Raw genomic sequence first — 15,972 nt, 5'->3', positions numbered from 1 at the left:
TTATTGCCTGTCTTTTGGATAAAAGCCATTTTAACTGGGGTGAGATAATATCTCCTGTCATTTTAATTTACATTCATAATATATTTATAGATCCAACTGGGCTCTGCAAATAAGGTTCTCTGAAATCAGCCAGGAAGCAAGTGAAGTTCTATCACACCATTCATTTTTAGCCTTAGTTATATATTATCTCTTCTCAGTGTGCTTGCATTCCTGTATTATTACAACCAAATTCAGGCCGGGCGCGATGGCTCACACCTGTAATCCCAGCACTTTGGGAGGCTGAGGTGGACAGATTACCTGAGGTCAGGAGTTTAAGACCAGCCTGGCCAATGTGGTGAAACCCCATCTCTACTAATAATACAAAAATTAGCCAGGCGTGGTGGCAGGCCCTTGTAATCCCAGCTACTCGGGAAGCTGAGGCAGGAGAATCACTTGAACCCACGAGGTGGAGGTTGCAGTGAGCTGAGATTGTGCCACTGCACTCCAGCCTGGATGACAGAGCAAGACTCTGTCTTAATAAAAAACAAAAACAAAAACAAAAGAATTCAATGATTCATTTAAATAAATTTATAAAAACCCATTTTGAGCAGAATGGAACCCAGAAGCTGTGTGGTTGTAATCTTGAGAGAGCTATGAGAACTTTTTCACATTTATCAGTTTTATTATATGCACATAACTTCAGGTATTTATAATGTTCATATTAATAACAGTATCAACATGGTTCTTGAGTTTATTTTTCCCATTAATAGAAACACTGTAGCTTTTACATTAACTATATTAAGAATTAGTGGCTAATCTAAAAAATTTCATCCTTAGAAAACTGTTTTGAACTAGTGATGCCCTCATTTATAGAGAATTACTACAGTTTCAAATCTGCCACACCCACTTAAATAGTTAAGAGTGAAGAGTCTAACAAGCCTCCTTTGGCTACAAAAAGTAACTTTTGAAAAACCACAAAAAATATCACTAATGGGAAAGATAAAATCACTTTTAAACTGTGCTAAATAATTCTGCTGTTTTAAAGTGTTCTACCAAAAGAAATGTTGGCCTTTTTATAAAATAATTCTGGAAAGAGCTATGCTAAAGGCAAACAGCAAAATTCAAGAACAGACTGATTGGATCACTGATATTTGAGAAGGACACATCCAGATGCATAATGACTAACACAGAGCTCCACATCACAGGAGTTACTGGCTAAGGGATGGTGGACGTTTTGAACAAGGAGCACCTTGGGAACAGTTTGGACCACAACTATTCAATCTGTAAGTATCAAAAGTTCTACTCTAGGAGCACAATCACTACAGCGGGTCCCCATACACAGAGCCAATACAGTGCCACTGCAGGGGGGGAAACAGCGAGAGTCAGGAAGGCACAAGTTAAACCCCTCTGGTCACATCCTCAGACAGGGTCTGGTCCTTGGACTGATCCTGAGGGTCCCTTTTCCTCACTCAGCAATCCTCAGAGTTTCAGCCTGGGTTCCTCCTCAGAGTTGTCTTCTGCTAGCTTTTCTTCTCTTCTATACTGACGATGAGATACAACATTTTTTCTCTAGCTATTCTTTTTTTCAAACATTCTAAGAATGAACAGGTAGGCCTTTGGTTTAAGAATTTTATTACTAAAGAAAAGAAAACTAACATAGAAAAATAGCATACATTCCAGTAATCTTAGAAAGCTCTCATAGCAACTTTTCCTGGTCTACAGTTCCTGACTTTGTTTATTAGGTGTTGATGTGAGTAGTCTGCCTTGATTCATTATAAGCAATCTCTCATATTCTTCTCCTGGGACCCAATTCTGTCTTAGTTAAATGCCAGATATTGTTATTCAATCTATATAGCCTGTGGTATCACTGGGCTGGCAACGTTGCTAGGCTTGCCAAAACTCTTACTCACTCCAGAAACTGCTGTTTTCTCCAGCACCACACTTAACCCATTCCTCCACTCCCCCAATTTCATTCTCTTAATAATTTAAGGATGTTTTACTATATTTTAAATCTAAGTAAAAAGTACTCAGATTTAAGAGATTATTTTCCACATTTTAAACACAGTAAACAGGTATTTGGATATGCTGCATGCTGTCAATTAATAAAACCCTTTCTAAAGATTTTTTTCCAATATTTTTCTTTTTCCCTTAGTAATAATAATAATACTTATCAGTACTGCCCCCAATGTAAACATTGCCCCATTTCCATTCCATATTTCATTCAAGGTTAAGAGATAATTGGTCTATATTCATAAAATATGATAGAGACTGTAACAGAAGCAGTAAACTATGTAAACTTCTGCTTTCATTACATACATACATACTTTCATACATACATACATTCATACATACATTCATTACATAATACATAATAATGTATGTACATTATTACATAAAAATATGAACTTTCTGCTTTCATTAATTTCTTCTAAGCCAATATTTACATAGTCAGAGACAATAAGGCATCATACAATAAGGCTTTAGTATTCTAATGAGTATATAAAAGCTGGGAACAGAGGTGAAAAATGAATGTTGTCAAAATAACACTGGATTTACAGACTGCCACATTTATCTAATTTTAGTAAAAATAACAAGATCCACATACCATCAGATGGATCACATGGGGCTGCTATAATGGGTCTTTTAAGGTTATTACAAAAGCCATATGTATAGAAATAAAATGTCAGAACAGAAAGGCATAAAAAAGCACCAATAAATGTAAAATAAGGGTTTTCCACCCTGCCTCCCTCACTTCTCAGAGATAATCATATTTGATGGAGTCTGTTCCTAGTCCTTTAAGTACCTCTAAATAATTTGAGAATAGCATTAGTCCTTTTTTTTTTTTTTGAGACAGGGTTTCTCTCTGTTGCCCAGGCTGGAGTACAGTGGCATGATCACAGGTCACAGCAACTTCAGCCTGTCAGGCTCAAGTGATTCTCTACCTTAGTCTCCTGAGTAGCAGGGAGCATAGACACATTCCACTATGCCTGGCTAATTTTATATTTTAGGGATAGTGTCTCGCTATGTTGCCCAAGCAGGTCTTGAACTCTGGAGCTCAAGCGATCCTCCTGCCTTGGCTTCCCAAAGTGTTGGGATTGCAGGTGTGAGCCACTGTAGTCTTTTTTAAAACAGAATTTGATTAAAACAATTTTGAATATTTAGAATTCCTTTGGTGTTCCAATGAATAGAATTATTAATTTTTTCAAAAGGTTTTATGAAAGCAATTTTGTATTAACATTCTACCAAAATCCTAGAGAAGATTATTAAAAACCAACAAGAATCCATCCTACTATCAATAACGAAGAAACTTTGTTCCTCAAATTCATCAACTTAACCTAGTAAAGATAAAAGATAACTGATCTTCCTAATAATTTTTAATACAATTAGTTGACCTCCATGCTGTACTTTTTAAACCTCAATGCCACACTCATAATGAATAACCAGTCTACTATCTCTTATGAATTCCTGATAATTTTCTCTCATTTTTACTCAAAAACTGCCAAATGAATCCAGGACCATCTTTCCAAGACTTAAACTTTATTTTATTTTGAATACTATGAGCTCTGAAATATCTAGATTTTGTCAGATAAAATCCATGGTGTTGAGAATCTTTGTGTTAATATTTGGAATTAATAAATGGAATGAAATACTGATATTAATATAATAGAAAGACTAGAGTCTGGCAGAAGTGGGCTGGATTTGTGCTTCGGACCTTGGGTAACTTATCTAACTACTCCAAACCTTGGTTTTCTTTCCAACAAAACTGGAATGACCCTTTTGGGCATTGTTATAAGAATTAAATAATATATGTAGGCACCTACCACCGTTCTAGACTTTAACAAGTACTTGATAAATGGTAACTGTATTACTATTATTGTTATTATATGAGTAGTATAAGCATAGCACTTTATGATTAAAAAGCACTTTCATGTATTTTAACTTAATTGGTCTCCATAATAGTCTTACAACAGAGGTAACTCTTCCATGGTCGTATAGCATGTAAATGGTAGAATTGGCACTTACACTTAGCTTTCTCCACTGTAAAAAAAAAAAAAAAAATGTAGTAGAAAAGGCAGCCACTTTTCTACTACATATCTTTTATTAAAGTAACTAAAGCAGTGTTGATCATCTGATTTTAAACCAACAGCCAGAATAGTGGCCTTTAGGCCAGTTTTCACTTTGCAAGGTCATGACTGCATAGCAAAAACAAAAGTTACAATTAAATATTTGGTATTTGTCTGTTCAGACAATAAACATAAGTATAAATATTGTCAAATCATTTTTCTGTTATATAGAGCTCCATGTGGCATTGTGAATGTCTGCTGAGTATAATATCTTAATAATTTTAGTTCAGAAGACAGGTTGACTTAACAGGTAAATCTATGAAATAACACAAGACTAATAAACATTATAATGAATGTTCTCAATTAATGTAGAGCTTCTTATTTCAAATAACTATACATTCAACAATCTTTTGGCAAAACACACAAAACAATGTAAATGTTAAAAAATTTCACTTGAAATTAAGTTCTTTCCCACCGGAAAAATATCTATTTTTTGGAAATCCTGAATAAAATGCTCATTCTATAGAAGTTAACCATAAGTTTCCTAATTTGGTATTTTAATAAAACAGAATTTCTCAAACTCCCTCAGTTTGAATCTTCATATTTTATTAAACATAAGATATAGGAGTAGCATGCCTCAAGACCCAGAATAGGACTGAAAAGCACAACCATATTTAAAAGGCATACTTCTTCCTTTTCTGGTTCTCATTCAGACATTACTATCAAACTTTAAACAGAAGTAGACACCCCCAAGAAACATATTCTAAACAGTACCATAATTTTATGGAAGACTCACTAACTGTAGTTTTTCACTCTAGACTTGTTTTTTTTTTTAGCAGCTATACTCTTAACTTTAGGAGGAAGCCCCGCCGTTTAATCACTGTATGAGCCAATCAACACAGGCTTTGTATCATTTCATCATCTGCAAGGTAGGGATCAAAGACTAACTTCTCTCTCCTGGATTTAGAACAAATGAATTCTATAAGTTGTTATTCATAGTAATTGAGATTTTCTATGATATAATTTCAACAGATAATGCTAATATACATATAACATTAAGTTGCACTACTTTCACAAGAGACTAATAAAACACCATCATTAAAATAACTCTTATCAAAACAAGTTATTACAACATATTTCCAAGGAATGAAACAGAAAATTTGAAAAGATAATACATATCCTATCCTCAGATTTCTATTTACATTTTAAAATAGCTTTTCTACTAGAGTAAAACTAATAGAAAATAAAAGTAAGTTTGACATTACCTCCTGTCCTGATACTGTCACATATTGTGCAGAAGGATTTTTTAGTATTTTTCGTATTTCTTGCAAATGCATTCGGATCTCGTCAATAACACCTTGAATTTCATCCTTCCTCTTTTTTATTAAAGGGAAGTCAGAAAGGTCTTTAAATAATTCAGTTTTATCCCCAACTCTAAAAAATCAAAAAATGCAAATACATATTCGAAGTTTATTAATTACAGCAGTTATCGCTTATTTTTCATAGTGTGATAAAAGAGGAAAGCACTGGAAGTCAGAAAAATGTGGTTCCAATTGTCACTAAGCACTTATGGGTTTGTTTTTTAACTTCTCCGAGGATGGTCAAAATTACCCTAAAATCATTTCTGCTATTTAAGTTCATGATTCCCATGGTAAAACCAAGAGATAAATTATCTGTTGTTTGCCTATGCAGAAAACAAAGACAAATGCAAATGTCAAATCCTATTTCATTTATATAGAATGTTTTGTGCAATATGTTATAACTACCTTTTAAAGGATAACTTTGCTTTTACAGATTCTAAATATAAAGACATCTCTGGAAATACAGGAAATGAGTACAAGATATCTGACACTCATTTTGCGGTTAATAAACTACTAATGCTTGGCTTTGCCTGTGTTTTACCTTTCCATCATCTGATATGTGGGGGAGTACTATATCTGTCCTAGATGGTAAACTGCCTAAATTTTAGATAGCAAGTATTCCAGCTGTAATGTAACACTTTTAGGGTCCAATCACATTTCTAATTATATATGTACTCGTGCAACTTCTATTATTATTCTAGTAAAGATTAAGAATCCACAAATAAATGGCAAATGCACTGAATTATACTCACTGGTGAAAAGGAAGAATTCAGGGTCTGGTACTTACTTGGCAGCTTGTTCATTGAGTATCTTTAAGTAATGCTCCACTGGACTGAGGAGTTCAGGAATTTCTAAAATAACGGTCCGGAGCAAGTCTGACTGAATGTGGGAATTAACAGCAGGTATTATTGCTTGAAATTCTGACTTTAGGTGATATAAAGTTTTGACAATCAAGAAGAACTCTTGGGTAGAACACTGAAAATAGAAATATTTTTTATGAAATGGCATAAGATACATGAAAATGAAGTTTAATTAGTGACTTTTAAAAGTTAGAATCAGAATTGAGGAAAGTTTAAATTTTCTATTAACTAGTTAGTTGAAATAAAATATCACTGATATTTTCTAAATGAGGTTAAATACTATGTAATATTTTAAAGGTATAAAGGAAATAATTTTAGTCAAGGAAAACAAAGCCAATACTTGTTTAGTATTTTTTCATTTTTAAAATAACATAAACCATATAGCAAAAATAGGTTAAACAAGTTAAAAAATGTGAAGGATAATATCTGTAAGGCATAACAGACACAAGGCAAAATTCTCCCAAACATAATAGGCTCTTACAAAGTGACAAGAAAAAGATGAATAATCCAAAGAACAATGGCTAAACAAACCGAATATGCAGCTCATAGAAAGAGAACAGCAAGTATGTATACGATTATCTTCATATATAATTAAAGACAAGCAAATTAGAAATATAGGATAGCATTTTTCACTTATCAGAACGTCAAAGATTTAAAAGCTTCACAATAACCATGTAACAGGATGTAAAAGAAAAAAAGACATTTTTATATACTCTTAGCAGAGGACTAACCTTTTTGAAAAACAACTTGGCATGTCTTCGTAATAAAAAAGTGCACATAACCCTTTGAATAAGCACCACTTTAAAAAATTTATCTAAAAATAGACTAACAAATAGTGAAAAATGTGTGTCTGAATATTCATAGTAGCGCTGCTTATAATTTAAAAAGATGAATAAGAAATAAATGTCCATCAATTGGGATCTTATTGGGAAAAACTCATGCAGTGTAGTACTACGAAACAGCTAAAAGAAAATTAAGATCTGTTTGTATCACTATAGAACTCCATAATTTCAACATACATTGAATATATATAGTATGTTTATATCATATACCATATATGTATATATGTTTATGTATTTACATGGTAACACTTTCTTTGTATTCTTTAAATGATATACATTATTCTATATAAATAAAAAATCTAAATATCAATAAAAATTTTAGGAGGTAACACATGTGACTTACTCTGGTTACCTCTGGGTAGTAGGTATGGAGGGGTGGCAGAGGGAGACTTTTTACCCTTTACTGCATACCCCTGCATACTACTGTAGTTTTTTTTTTTTTTTAACACGAACATGAATAATTTTTATATCATAGCTTCTGGTAAACAGAGTGGGTTAAACACATGCATCTAATTTCTCTCCATCTTGAAACGACAGTTAAGAGATTGTTTAAAAAGGCATAAAACCAGCCAGATGCAGTGACTCACGCCTGTAATCCCAGCACTTTGGGAGGCTGAGGCAGGCGGATCACAAGGTCAGGAGTTCGAGACTAGCCCTACCAACATGGTGAAACCCCATCTCTACTAAAAATACAAAAATTAGCTGGGTGTGGTGGCGCTCGCCTGTGATCCCAGTGACTCAGGTGGCGAGGCAGGAGAATCGCTTGAGCCTGGAAGGCGGAGACTGCAGTGAGCCGAGATCATGCCACTGCACTCCTGCCTGGGCAACAGAGCAAGACTCCGTCTCAAAAAAAAAAAAAAAAAAAAAAAGGAAAAAAACACACTACAAAAGAAGACAACAGCAACAATATGTTAGAAGCTATAAAGTAAACAGATAAACAGTAATTGACTTAAAAGACTCAAGGTACCTGAATTTTAAACTGTCCTTAAGGAAAACTGAGACACAATTTACATCAAGAATCCAAAAAGACTTGTGTACCAATATGGATTCTGCCCTGTTAGGGAACTTCTAAAAATATTAATAATATCTTCCATGAAGCAGAAGATACTACAACCATGAAACAAGATGCTACTTTTAAAAAGAAAAAACATTTGGAGAACAAGAAAACAAAAATTCTTGGAAATTAAAGCATAATAGTAGAAATGAAAAATTCAACAGAAGAGGAAGTAAAGATAATGAAGTCATCTAAAACCTAGAATTTTATACCAATCCAAACTACCAATCAAATGTGAAGGTAGTAACAACAACAACAACAAAAAAACCACTTTCAGACATGAATGTTTCAAAAGATTTACTTCCAACATGCTTTCTCAGGAAGGTTCTAGAGGATACACTCCACCAAAATGAAGAAATAAACCAAGAGGAAGACACGGAATATAGAAAATAAAAGATTCAACTCAAGGGAAGTAAAGGGAATCTAAGATAGTACTATACGACAGATACGGGGACAACCAGTCCAGACTGGATCAAGTTAGAAGGCTCTAGAAGACAGCTCAGGAAAATAAAACTGACAGAATGTTGGCTGAAAAGAACTGTCTTGAGATGAGAAAACAATTTAGGGGTAAAGTAATAAGGCACATAATAGATAGTATATATGAAATAGATTAAGGCTAAGAACGTATTCAAAAAGGTAATTACTAACCACAAAGGGTGAAGTAAATTATGCAAAAAAAAATAAGAAGTTAGGTCCAACTGAGCAAATGTTGAATTCTAAGTGTATCATGAGGCAACTTTTCTCCAGAAAGACCCCCTCCCCACCCCATACAGGAAGCTGGACTGTTTACATAAATGTGAAACCTGGAAGCTTTTTGGCCACTAGTCAATTAATGATACCTTTTAACAAAAGTAAAGAAACAAACATAAACATTTTCAATATAATTTTGAATATTAACCTCTTATGATTATTGTAATCCCAAGAAAATGATTAATTTTCCAAGCTGAGACACGATGTAAAGTTAAGTCAGCAACAGAAGCAAGGTGAAAACCAGTAGTGCTTTACAATCATGTTGAAAGCCAGAGGCAGCAGGTTGTTCTCAAGTTTCTCAAGCAAAAGAACTCAAAAGAAGCTGCAAGAAAGCTGAGGATGGTTAAGTGGCTGCTCCTGAAGTCACTCTCCAGGAGTTCAGCCCTACTTCTGGCAGCAGCTGTCTCACTGGGAGAGCTTGAGCACAGACCCACAAGTATGGTGGCAGGGCCTCACTGGACACAGGATGGGAAGGACCCCAGCTTAAGTGCCACACTGAACATGCGGCTTTGGGCTTATTCCTGCTTAGCTAAAAAAAGATTTTCACCTAGGAAATTCTGAAAACACTCTCCTCAACATTTGCTAAGTGCGATTATCTTTTAAATGTATTCACCAACCTCGGCAGTTACTTAAGAATTTCTTACAAAACAGTTCTTGAGCAAAGTTAGTATGGGTTCCTGTGACTAGCACTATTTACAGGATTTGAATTTAACATTTTGCCATCAAAAGAAATGTTTATTTTAGGCTAAGCACAGTGGCTCACACCCGTAATCCCAGCACACTGGGAGTCCAAGGTGGGAGGATCTCTTGAACCCAGGAGCTGGAGACCAGCCTGGGCAACATGGCAACACCTTGTCTCTACAAAAAATGCGAAAAAAAAAAAAAAAAAAAGCTGGGCATGGTGGCACGTGCCTGTTGTCCCAACTACTCAGAAGGCTGGAGGCTGAAGCTGCAGTGAGCTGTGGTCGCACCACTGCATTCCAGCATGGGTGACACAGTGAGATCTTGTTTCAAAAAAAAAAAAAGAAGAAGAAGAAATGTCTATTTTATACCAGAATCAGCTCACTTGAGATCCTCTATCATTATCACCATAAAAACACCTATTGGTACATATTCCAGGGCACGTTCCACAAAACCATACAGCCTATGATAACCACTTCCCACAACATCCAGTGTTCCTTCTCATTTTATGAATTTCACATAATTGGCACAATCTGTACCCAGGACATCACCCACTATGTGGTGTACACAGTAGAAGCTTATTTAGAGTAATCTAATAATAAAGAACAGACATATGTTTGATGGTGTGTTCACAGAGCCAGCCAACTAATCTGTAAAACATTGGTTTAAAGCATTCAGCTTTCCTGAAGTTGGTTTGTTACCAGATCATTTCTACTCTTCACCCTTCAAACTAATCTTTAGGTATATTCTTGTGTAAACAAACACTAAAACAGCAACAAGGAATGGCTTCCAAGTGAGTTATAAGTTCCGTTAGTAAACTATATTTTGAAATTCCAAAATAAGTCATTCTTGCACTGTATACTGGCCACTTTTTAAATGAATTAGATTCTGACTTTACTAGAGTTTTGAAACTTTTATAAATACACAAACCCTGTGCAATACAAACATCAAAGTAAAGTTTACAAAAAGGCAGCAAGGTGGAATAGAAATCACAGCCCCATGAACTGATGCTGCCATCTTGATGCCATGGACACTTTGACTTTGTGCATTTGAGTAGCCACTGAAAGATTTTCAGCTTTGCTTCTGTTTTCAAATCTCTGACATCTGTCAGTGAATCCTTTGAAGTAGTTAAGGCAAGGTGCCTGGAGATCTGTTGTTTAAAGAAGGTTAATATGCATCAATTTTCAGGCTCTGAGCCAAGGATAAAAACAACAAACGGTTTGGCATCCACATTGCAACTTCAAAAAGGTCTACCATAAAACTTGCGACTATCAGCACAGCTTCTGCTATTGAAAGCAAAACAATAACATGGTGTACCCAATAATGATGCAATAGGCTCCCCTGGCCCCATAACCAACACATATATCTTTCTCCCCAGGATCAGTATTTCCAGTTCTGGCTTGTGCATTGTTTTCAAATTTAGCTGAAGCATGTAAAACAGTTACGTAAGTCCTCTTGGGCACCTCAAGTATTCTTAGAAGCAGTACTTATCATTCTAGTAAAACTCTGTGGGGGTAAAAGGGGATGAAAAATATAGAAACACTAATGAAAAATTGGTCACAACTAAAATTTAGGCATATTGGCTGGGCGCGGTGGCTCATGCCTGTAATCCCAGCACTTTGGGAGGCCGAGGCGGGTGGATCACCTGAGGCCAGGAGTTCGATACCAGCCTGGCCAATGTGGTGAATCCCCATCTCTGCTAAAAATACAAAAATTAGCCGGGCATAGTGGCGGGTGCCTGTAACCCCAGCTACTCAGGAGGCTGAGACAGAAGAATCGATTAAACCTGGGAGGTAGAGGTTGCAGTGAGCCGAGATCATGCCATTGCACTCCAGCCTGGGTGACGAGAGTAAAACTCTGTCTCAAAAATAAAATAAAATAAAATAAAACAAAACAAAATAAAATAAAATAAAAATTTAGGCACATAAAAATGGTTTTACAGTAAAATTATTAAATTGGCAAGGAGTTACATTTGGAGGAAAAATAAAATTTGCTTATGAAAAGTGGCAACCAGAAAAAAAAAATGGCAGTCAAGATAACTACATCAAATATGATAGCATCCAAAAGACACAGCCAATGAAAACACAGTCAAGAATCCTGGGTCTAAATACAGATTCTGTTACTAGCAAGTTACTAAACCTCTGAGCATCATCATATTAGCCAAGGTAATTCAAGTGGTTGCAGCATTTTATATATATACATATACACACACACATATATAGCATTAGATATAATTTCTTATTAGTAAGAAGGTAATAAAAATAGTAACTTCTCAATGTCATAAAGTTTTGATAAGGAACAAAGAGTATAAGGTATGTGAATGACTTCTGCAAAAAGTAAAACACCATAGTTTATAGTGTTTTTATCATTTAAAAATATTAATAATTTTTTTAATTTTAGGCATATTTTGAAGATAACCTAAATTATTTCCCTAACTGTGGAAAATGACTCATTTTTGCTATGACTCAAACTGTAAAGCTTAAGTGACAAAAATCAAAATAATCCTTTACTCACCTTCAATATCCAAGCTTGTTTGCATACTAACTACCACCACAGATGTTATACTAGCAGATTTTTCCTTAGTTTAAGAAATAATAAGTTGTTCTAAGATCAAAAGAAATAAGGTTTTTTTTTCTAAAATAACAAGTCTACATAAATTTCCTATTTTGATAATAGTCTGTACTTTCAGGAAGAAACAGGAGAATACCCTATATTATAACAGAAGGGCCTCTATGTTGCTGTAGTTAAGGCACATGAGAAAACTTTATTTTCTACAATGGAAAAATTGGAATAACTCTAATTTGTACTATTAAAATTTCTGAGGATTCAGCTACTCTCGCATGCTATTTGTAAGATTTTACAAAATAAAATAATAATAGAGCTCTCAAAAGTTTTCTTTTAATATATAGTGTCCTCAAGCTGAAGAACACTGTCAGCTTTAATAGATTTCTATCACACTTACTTTTTTGTGATAAATGCTACAGAGTCCTCTCTCTATGTCGGGCAATTTACGTAGATGATTTTCTATCTGACCAAACACACTAGATTCTGAATGGAGAACTTCAGATACAGCATCAAGCCGGGCATTTATTTCCCTGTGAGAAAAGAGTAATAGCAATAATCAGATATGTTAGGAATTCAGAATGTAGACATTTCCCACTCTAATGCCCAGGAATGTGACACAGCCACCTATTAGGCACAAAGGAAACTCCTCCTTCATACTGAGACAGTCAGGTGGGAAGGACTCCCTGACAAAACTCCAATGGGCGTATGCATTGAGAGGAGGGTGCACTGGGGTGGAGACACAGAAGTTCATGCCTTTGGCAGCAGGGAGGAGCCTGGCCCCTCCTCCTCCTGGGTGGAACCTGGGATTACAGTCTGTGAGGCAGGAAGCATACTAGCAAGATTCTCGCTCTGTCTCGGTGGAGAGTCCTTGTTTCCCTTTTTATTGCTCTTTGCCCAGTAAATTCCATTTTTCTCCTCCTTCGAATTGTCTGCAGGCCTAATTTTACATGGCTGTGTGATGAGGACCACCCTCCCCCAACCTCGTTGTCTTTAGCTGAACTAAGGAAAAAGTCCTACAACAATATATCTGGTCCTTCCATGCCTCTTATTATTATCTGAATCAAAGAGCAGGTATCATACAAGGAAATTCACCAGCTGGGTTTGACAAAGACAGGCTCACCAAGCAAACACAAAGACTACATTTCCCAGTCTCCCCTGTAGTTAGGTATGGCCATGTACCTCAGTTCTGAAGCATGGGTGGGAATGATGTAAGCCACTTATAGCCCTGGCCCATAAAAACCTCCTGAATAAGCTTTCACATTCTCCTAATCCCCTTTGCCAGCTAGGCAAGCTTGTGAGCCTCATGGTAACTCCATCAGCCTGAGCCCACAGTGGAGCAGAAAATCCACCATTCCCGGATCTGTTATCAATTGAACTTATATTAGCAAGAAATAAAATTCTAATGTATTTAAGCCACTTAGACGGAGAATTTGTTTGCTGATAGCTTGCATTACCTTGGCTAATATAATAGTTAAACAATGACCAACAAGACGACCTAGTGGTGGTGGTGATGGCTGAACTGACCAACTGTTTGAATGAATTAAATTAAACATATTGACCCTGACCAAAGATTGGGGAGTAGCAATAGAAAGTGCAGAGGATATGACATTCAGATACATAGGAGATCAGTGTTGCGGGATTTTACCAACGGCTACACCTTAAGTGATGACTCAACTTAAAACGGAAATCTTATGGACTAAATGTATCATCAATGAGATGTGGTCCATGAAGTACCTATAAACATCAAAGGCCAACACTAGGTATAATGACCATCTGTAGTATTAAAAACTAAGATAAGTAAACATGTCTGGTGAGTAGTAAGTCCTCAGTAAGGATTTAAAGTGTTTGTAAATGAATGAATGAATAAATAAACAAGTAGATGAAAGAATGAACTGATGTTTTGGGGGAAAGGAGGCATCAGCCACTGAATAAATTTGGTGTCCCTCAAAGTTCTGTTGACGTCATACACACTGATATGAAAAGCAAATATTAGATCAGGATCCTGGCTAGATTACAATCAGACTGAGGACTTTCGATTTAGTGAGTGCTTTTGTCTTTATTATCCTTAACTACCTGTGAAATCATGCCTTTTCATAATACAGAGCTTCTATACTAACTTCAGGCCTCATTTTTGTTCCATTTTTCTCTGGCTCATACTCTTGCATGCAGAAGGACCATTTGTTAGTACGATGCAGGAGAGCAAGACAGAGCTTTGTACACACAAGGGCTGGCTCTTCCATTCTCAGCAGGGTGGACTCTGTAATCCATCCACCACTCTCCACCTCTACAGCCACTACTATAGTCTAAGTCAAAATTATATTGAAACAGCCTCCTAACTTTCCTCCCCACTTCCATCCCTTTTTCCAACTCGTTCTCCACACTGCAGCCTGAGTGGTTTTCCTAAAGCCCAAATCTGTTCATGTCACACCTCTGCTTTAAACTCATCTGTGACTTGCTATTAATCTTAGGTTCAAATCCAGAATCTTTAATTGTCCTAAAAAACAACTGATGCCTGTTTAGCTCTTGGGTCTCCCCTGAGATCATGTGTCACTCTCTTCCTCCTACTCTAAGTTCCAGTCAGACTGCATATCTTTCAATGACTTAGTTACTCCAAGCTCTCTGACATGGAGCCTTTCTCATTTGCTGCTTACTTTGCCTAGAAGGTCATTTTCCTCTTCCCTACCACCCATCAGCTACACTTCGTCTGGCGAACTCCTACCCTCTCTTCCTCTGAAAGGCCTTTCTAGATTCACTAGACCAGACTTAATCCCTTTACTATCATTTCCCATACTACCGTCTTTTCTCTTCTCATAATGGTAATCATAATTGTATTTCTTCTTCAATGGGAATTTACTACTTCACTGTCTTTCCTACAAGACTATAAATTCAGTGAACACAGGGGTCATTTCTTATCCCTGCATTTCAGGATAACAATTTGTGCTCAATAAACAGTTATTCGATTCCATTTCATTCTGAAGGCTACATATAAAGTAAATCAAGATGAGCTGGAAAAAATAAATTTTCTTTGCAAAGGATTGTTGTGATAAAATAAACCAATGTTTTACTCTAACATTTACCCAAAATGTTATACAAATATAAAGTTTTACTTTAATAACTCACTCCTGCATAAATGAAAGATGACACCAATTGGAATAGACTAAGTTGATGCTACAGATGGTTTGAGGACTGATAAAATAATGCCATCTGTGAACGTATAAGACAGCCTACACAAATAGCTACTGTCTCAAAAATTAAAGGTTTTCTGAGATACAGAAAGATACGAGCAAAAAAGTTTAATAAAAATCTAAGTCATATTTAGGAAGTCTACCAGAAGATTTTTTTAATAGATATAAAACTATAAATTTCTTAGAGACTTGAAAGGTTAGGCCAAGTTGGTTTGGAATCTGGGAAAACATAAAAGAAAAGGTTTTTATTCTAGCCTAGTGCCAACACAGGCAAAAGCAGTACGTTCACTATCAATCAGTTTGGTTTTAACCCAACCTTCTTTAAGGACTACCTCAGAGGTTACCAACTTGGGCTCAGAAGTCAGGTGGCCTTGATTCAAACCCAGGCTCTGCCATTTACCAATTATTTAGCCTTGTCCTAGTTTCTCCACCTATAAAAAGAGAAGAGCAATGAGCCCTAACTCTTGGTGTTAGTACAAGAATTCAATGAAATAATACATGTCAGGTACTTAACACAGTACCTGCTACATCATGACAACCACTCATAAATGTTTACTGTTACTACATGGTTACAAATTTTGTGTAGTAGACACCACAAAGAACAGCATAGAAGAGGGATAAATAGCACCCA

General features: G+C 35.8%; 1 protein-coding gene across 6 annotated transcripts in view; it reads right to left on the bottom strand.

Moving 5' to 3' along the window:
* MSH3 (mutS homolog 3) overlaps nucleotides 1-15,972 on the bottom strand; it is a 225,327-nt gene that overhangs the window by 107,964 nt on the left and 101,391 nt on the right. For all 6 annotated transcript variants that reach the window (XM_055386149.2, XM_055386150.2, XM_063706646.1 and 3 more), the window contains exons 13-15: nucleotides 12,554-12,686; nucleotides 6,192-6,379; nucleotides 5,309-5,477 (exon numbers count right to left, since the gene is read on the bottom strand). In XM_055386149.2, coding sequence (XP_055242124.2) covers nucleotides 5,309-5,477; nucleotides 6,192-6,379; nucleotides 12,554-12,686 — 490 coding nt within the window. The remainder of the gene's footprint in view (nucleotides 1-5,308; nucleotides 5,478-6,191; nucleotides 6,380-12,553; nucleotides 12,687-15,972) is intronic.

The sequence above is a fragment of the Gorilla gorilla genome, chromosome 4 (assembly GCF_029281585.2).
Source record: "Gorilla gorilla gorilla isolate KB3781 chromosome 4, NHGRI_mGorGor1-v2.1_pri, whole genome shotgun sequence".
Taxonomy (NCBI): Eukaryota; Metazoa; Chordata; class Mammalia; order Primates; family Hominidae; genus Gorilla; species Gorilla gorilla.
This window is presented reverse-complemented; position numbering and strand designations above follow the sequence as displayed.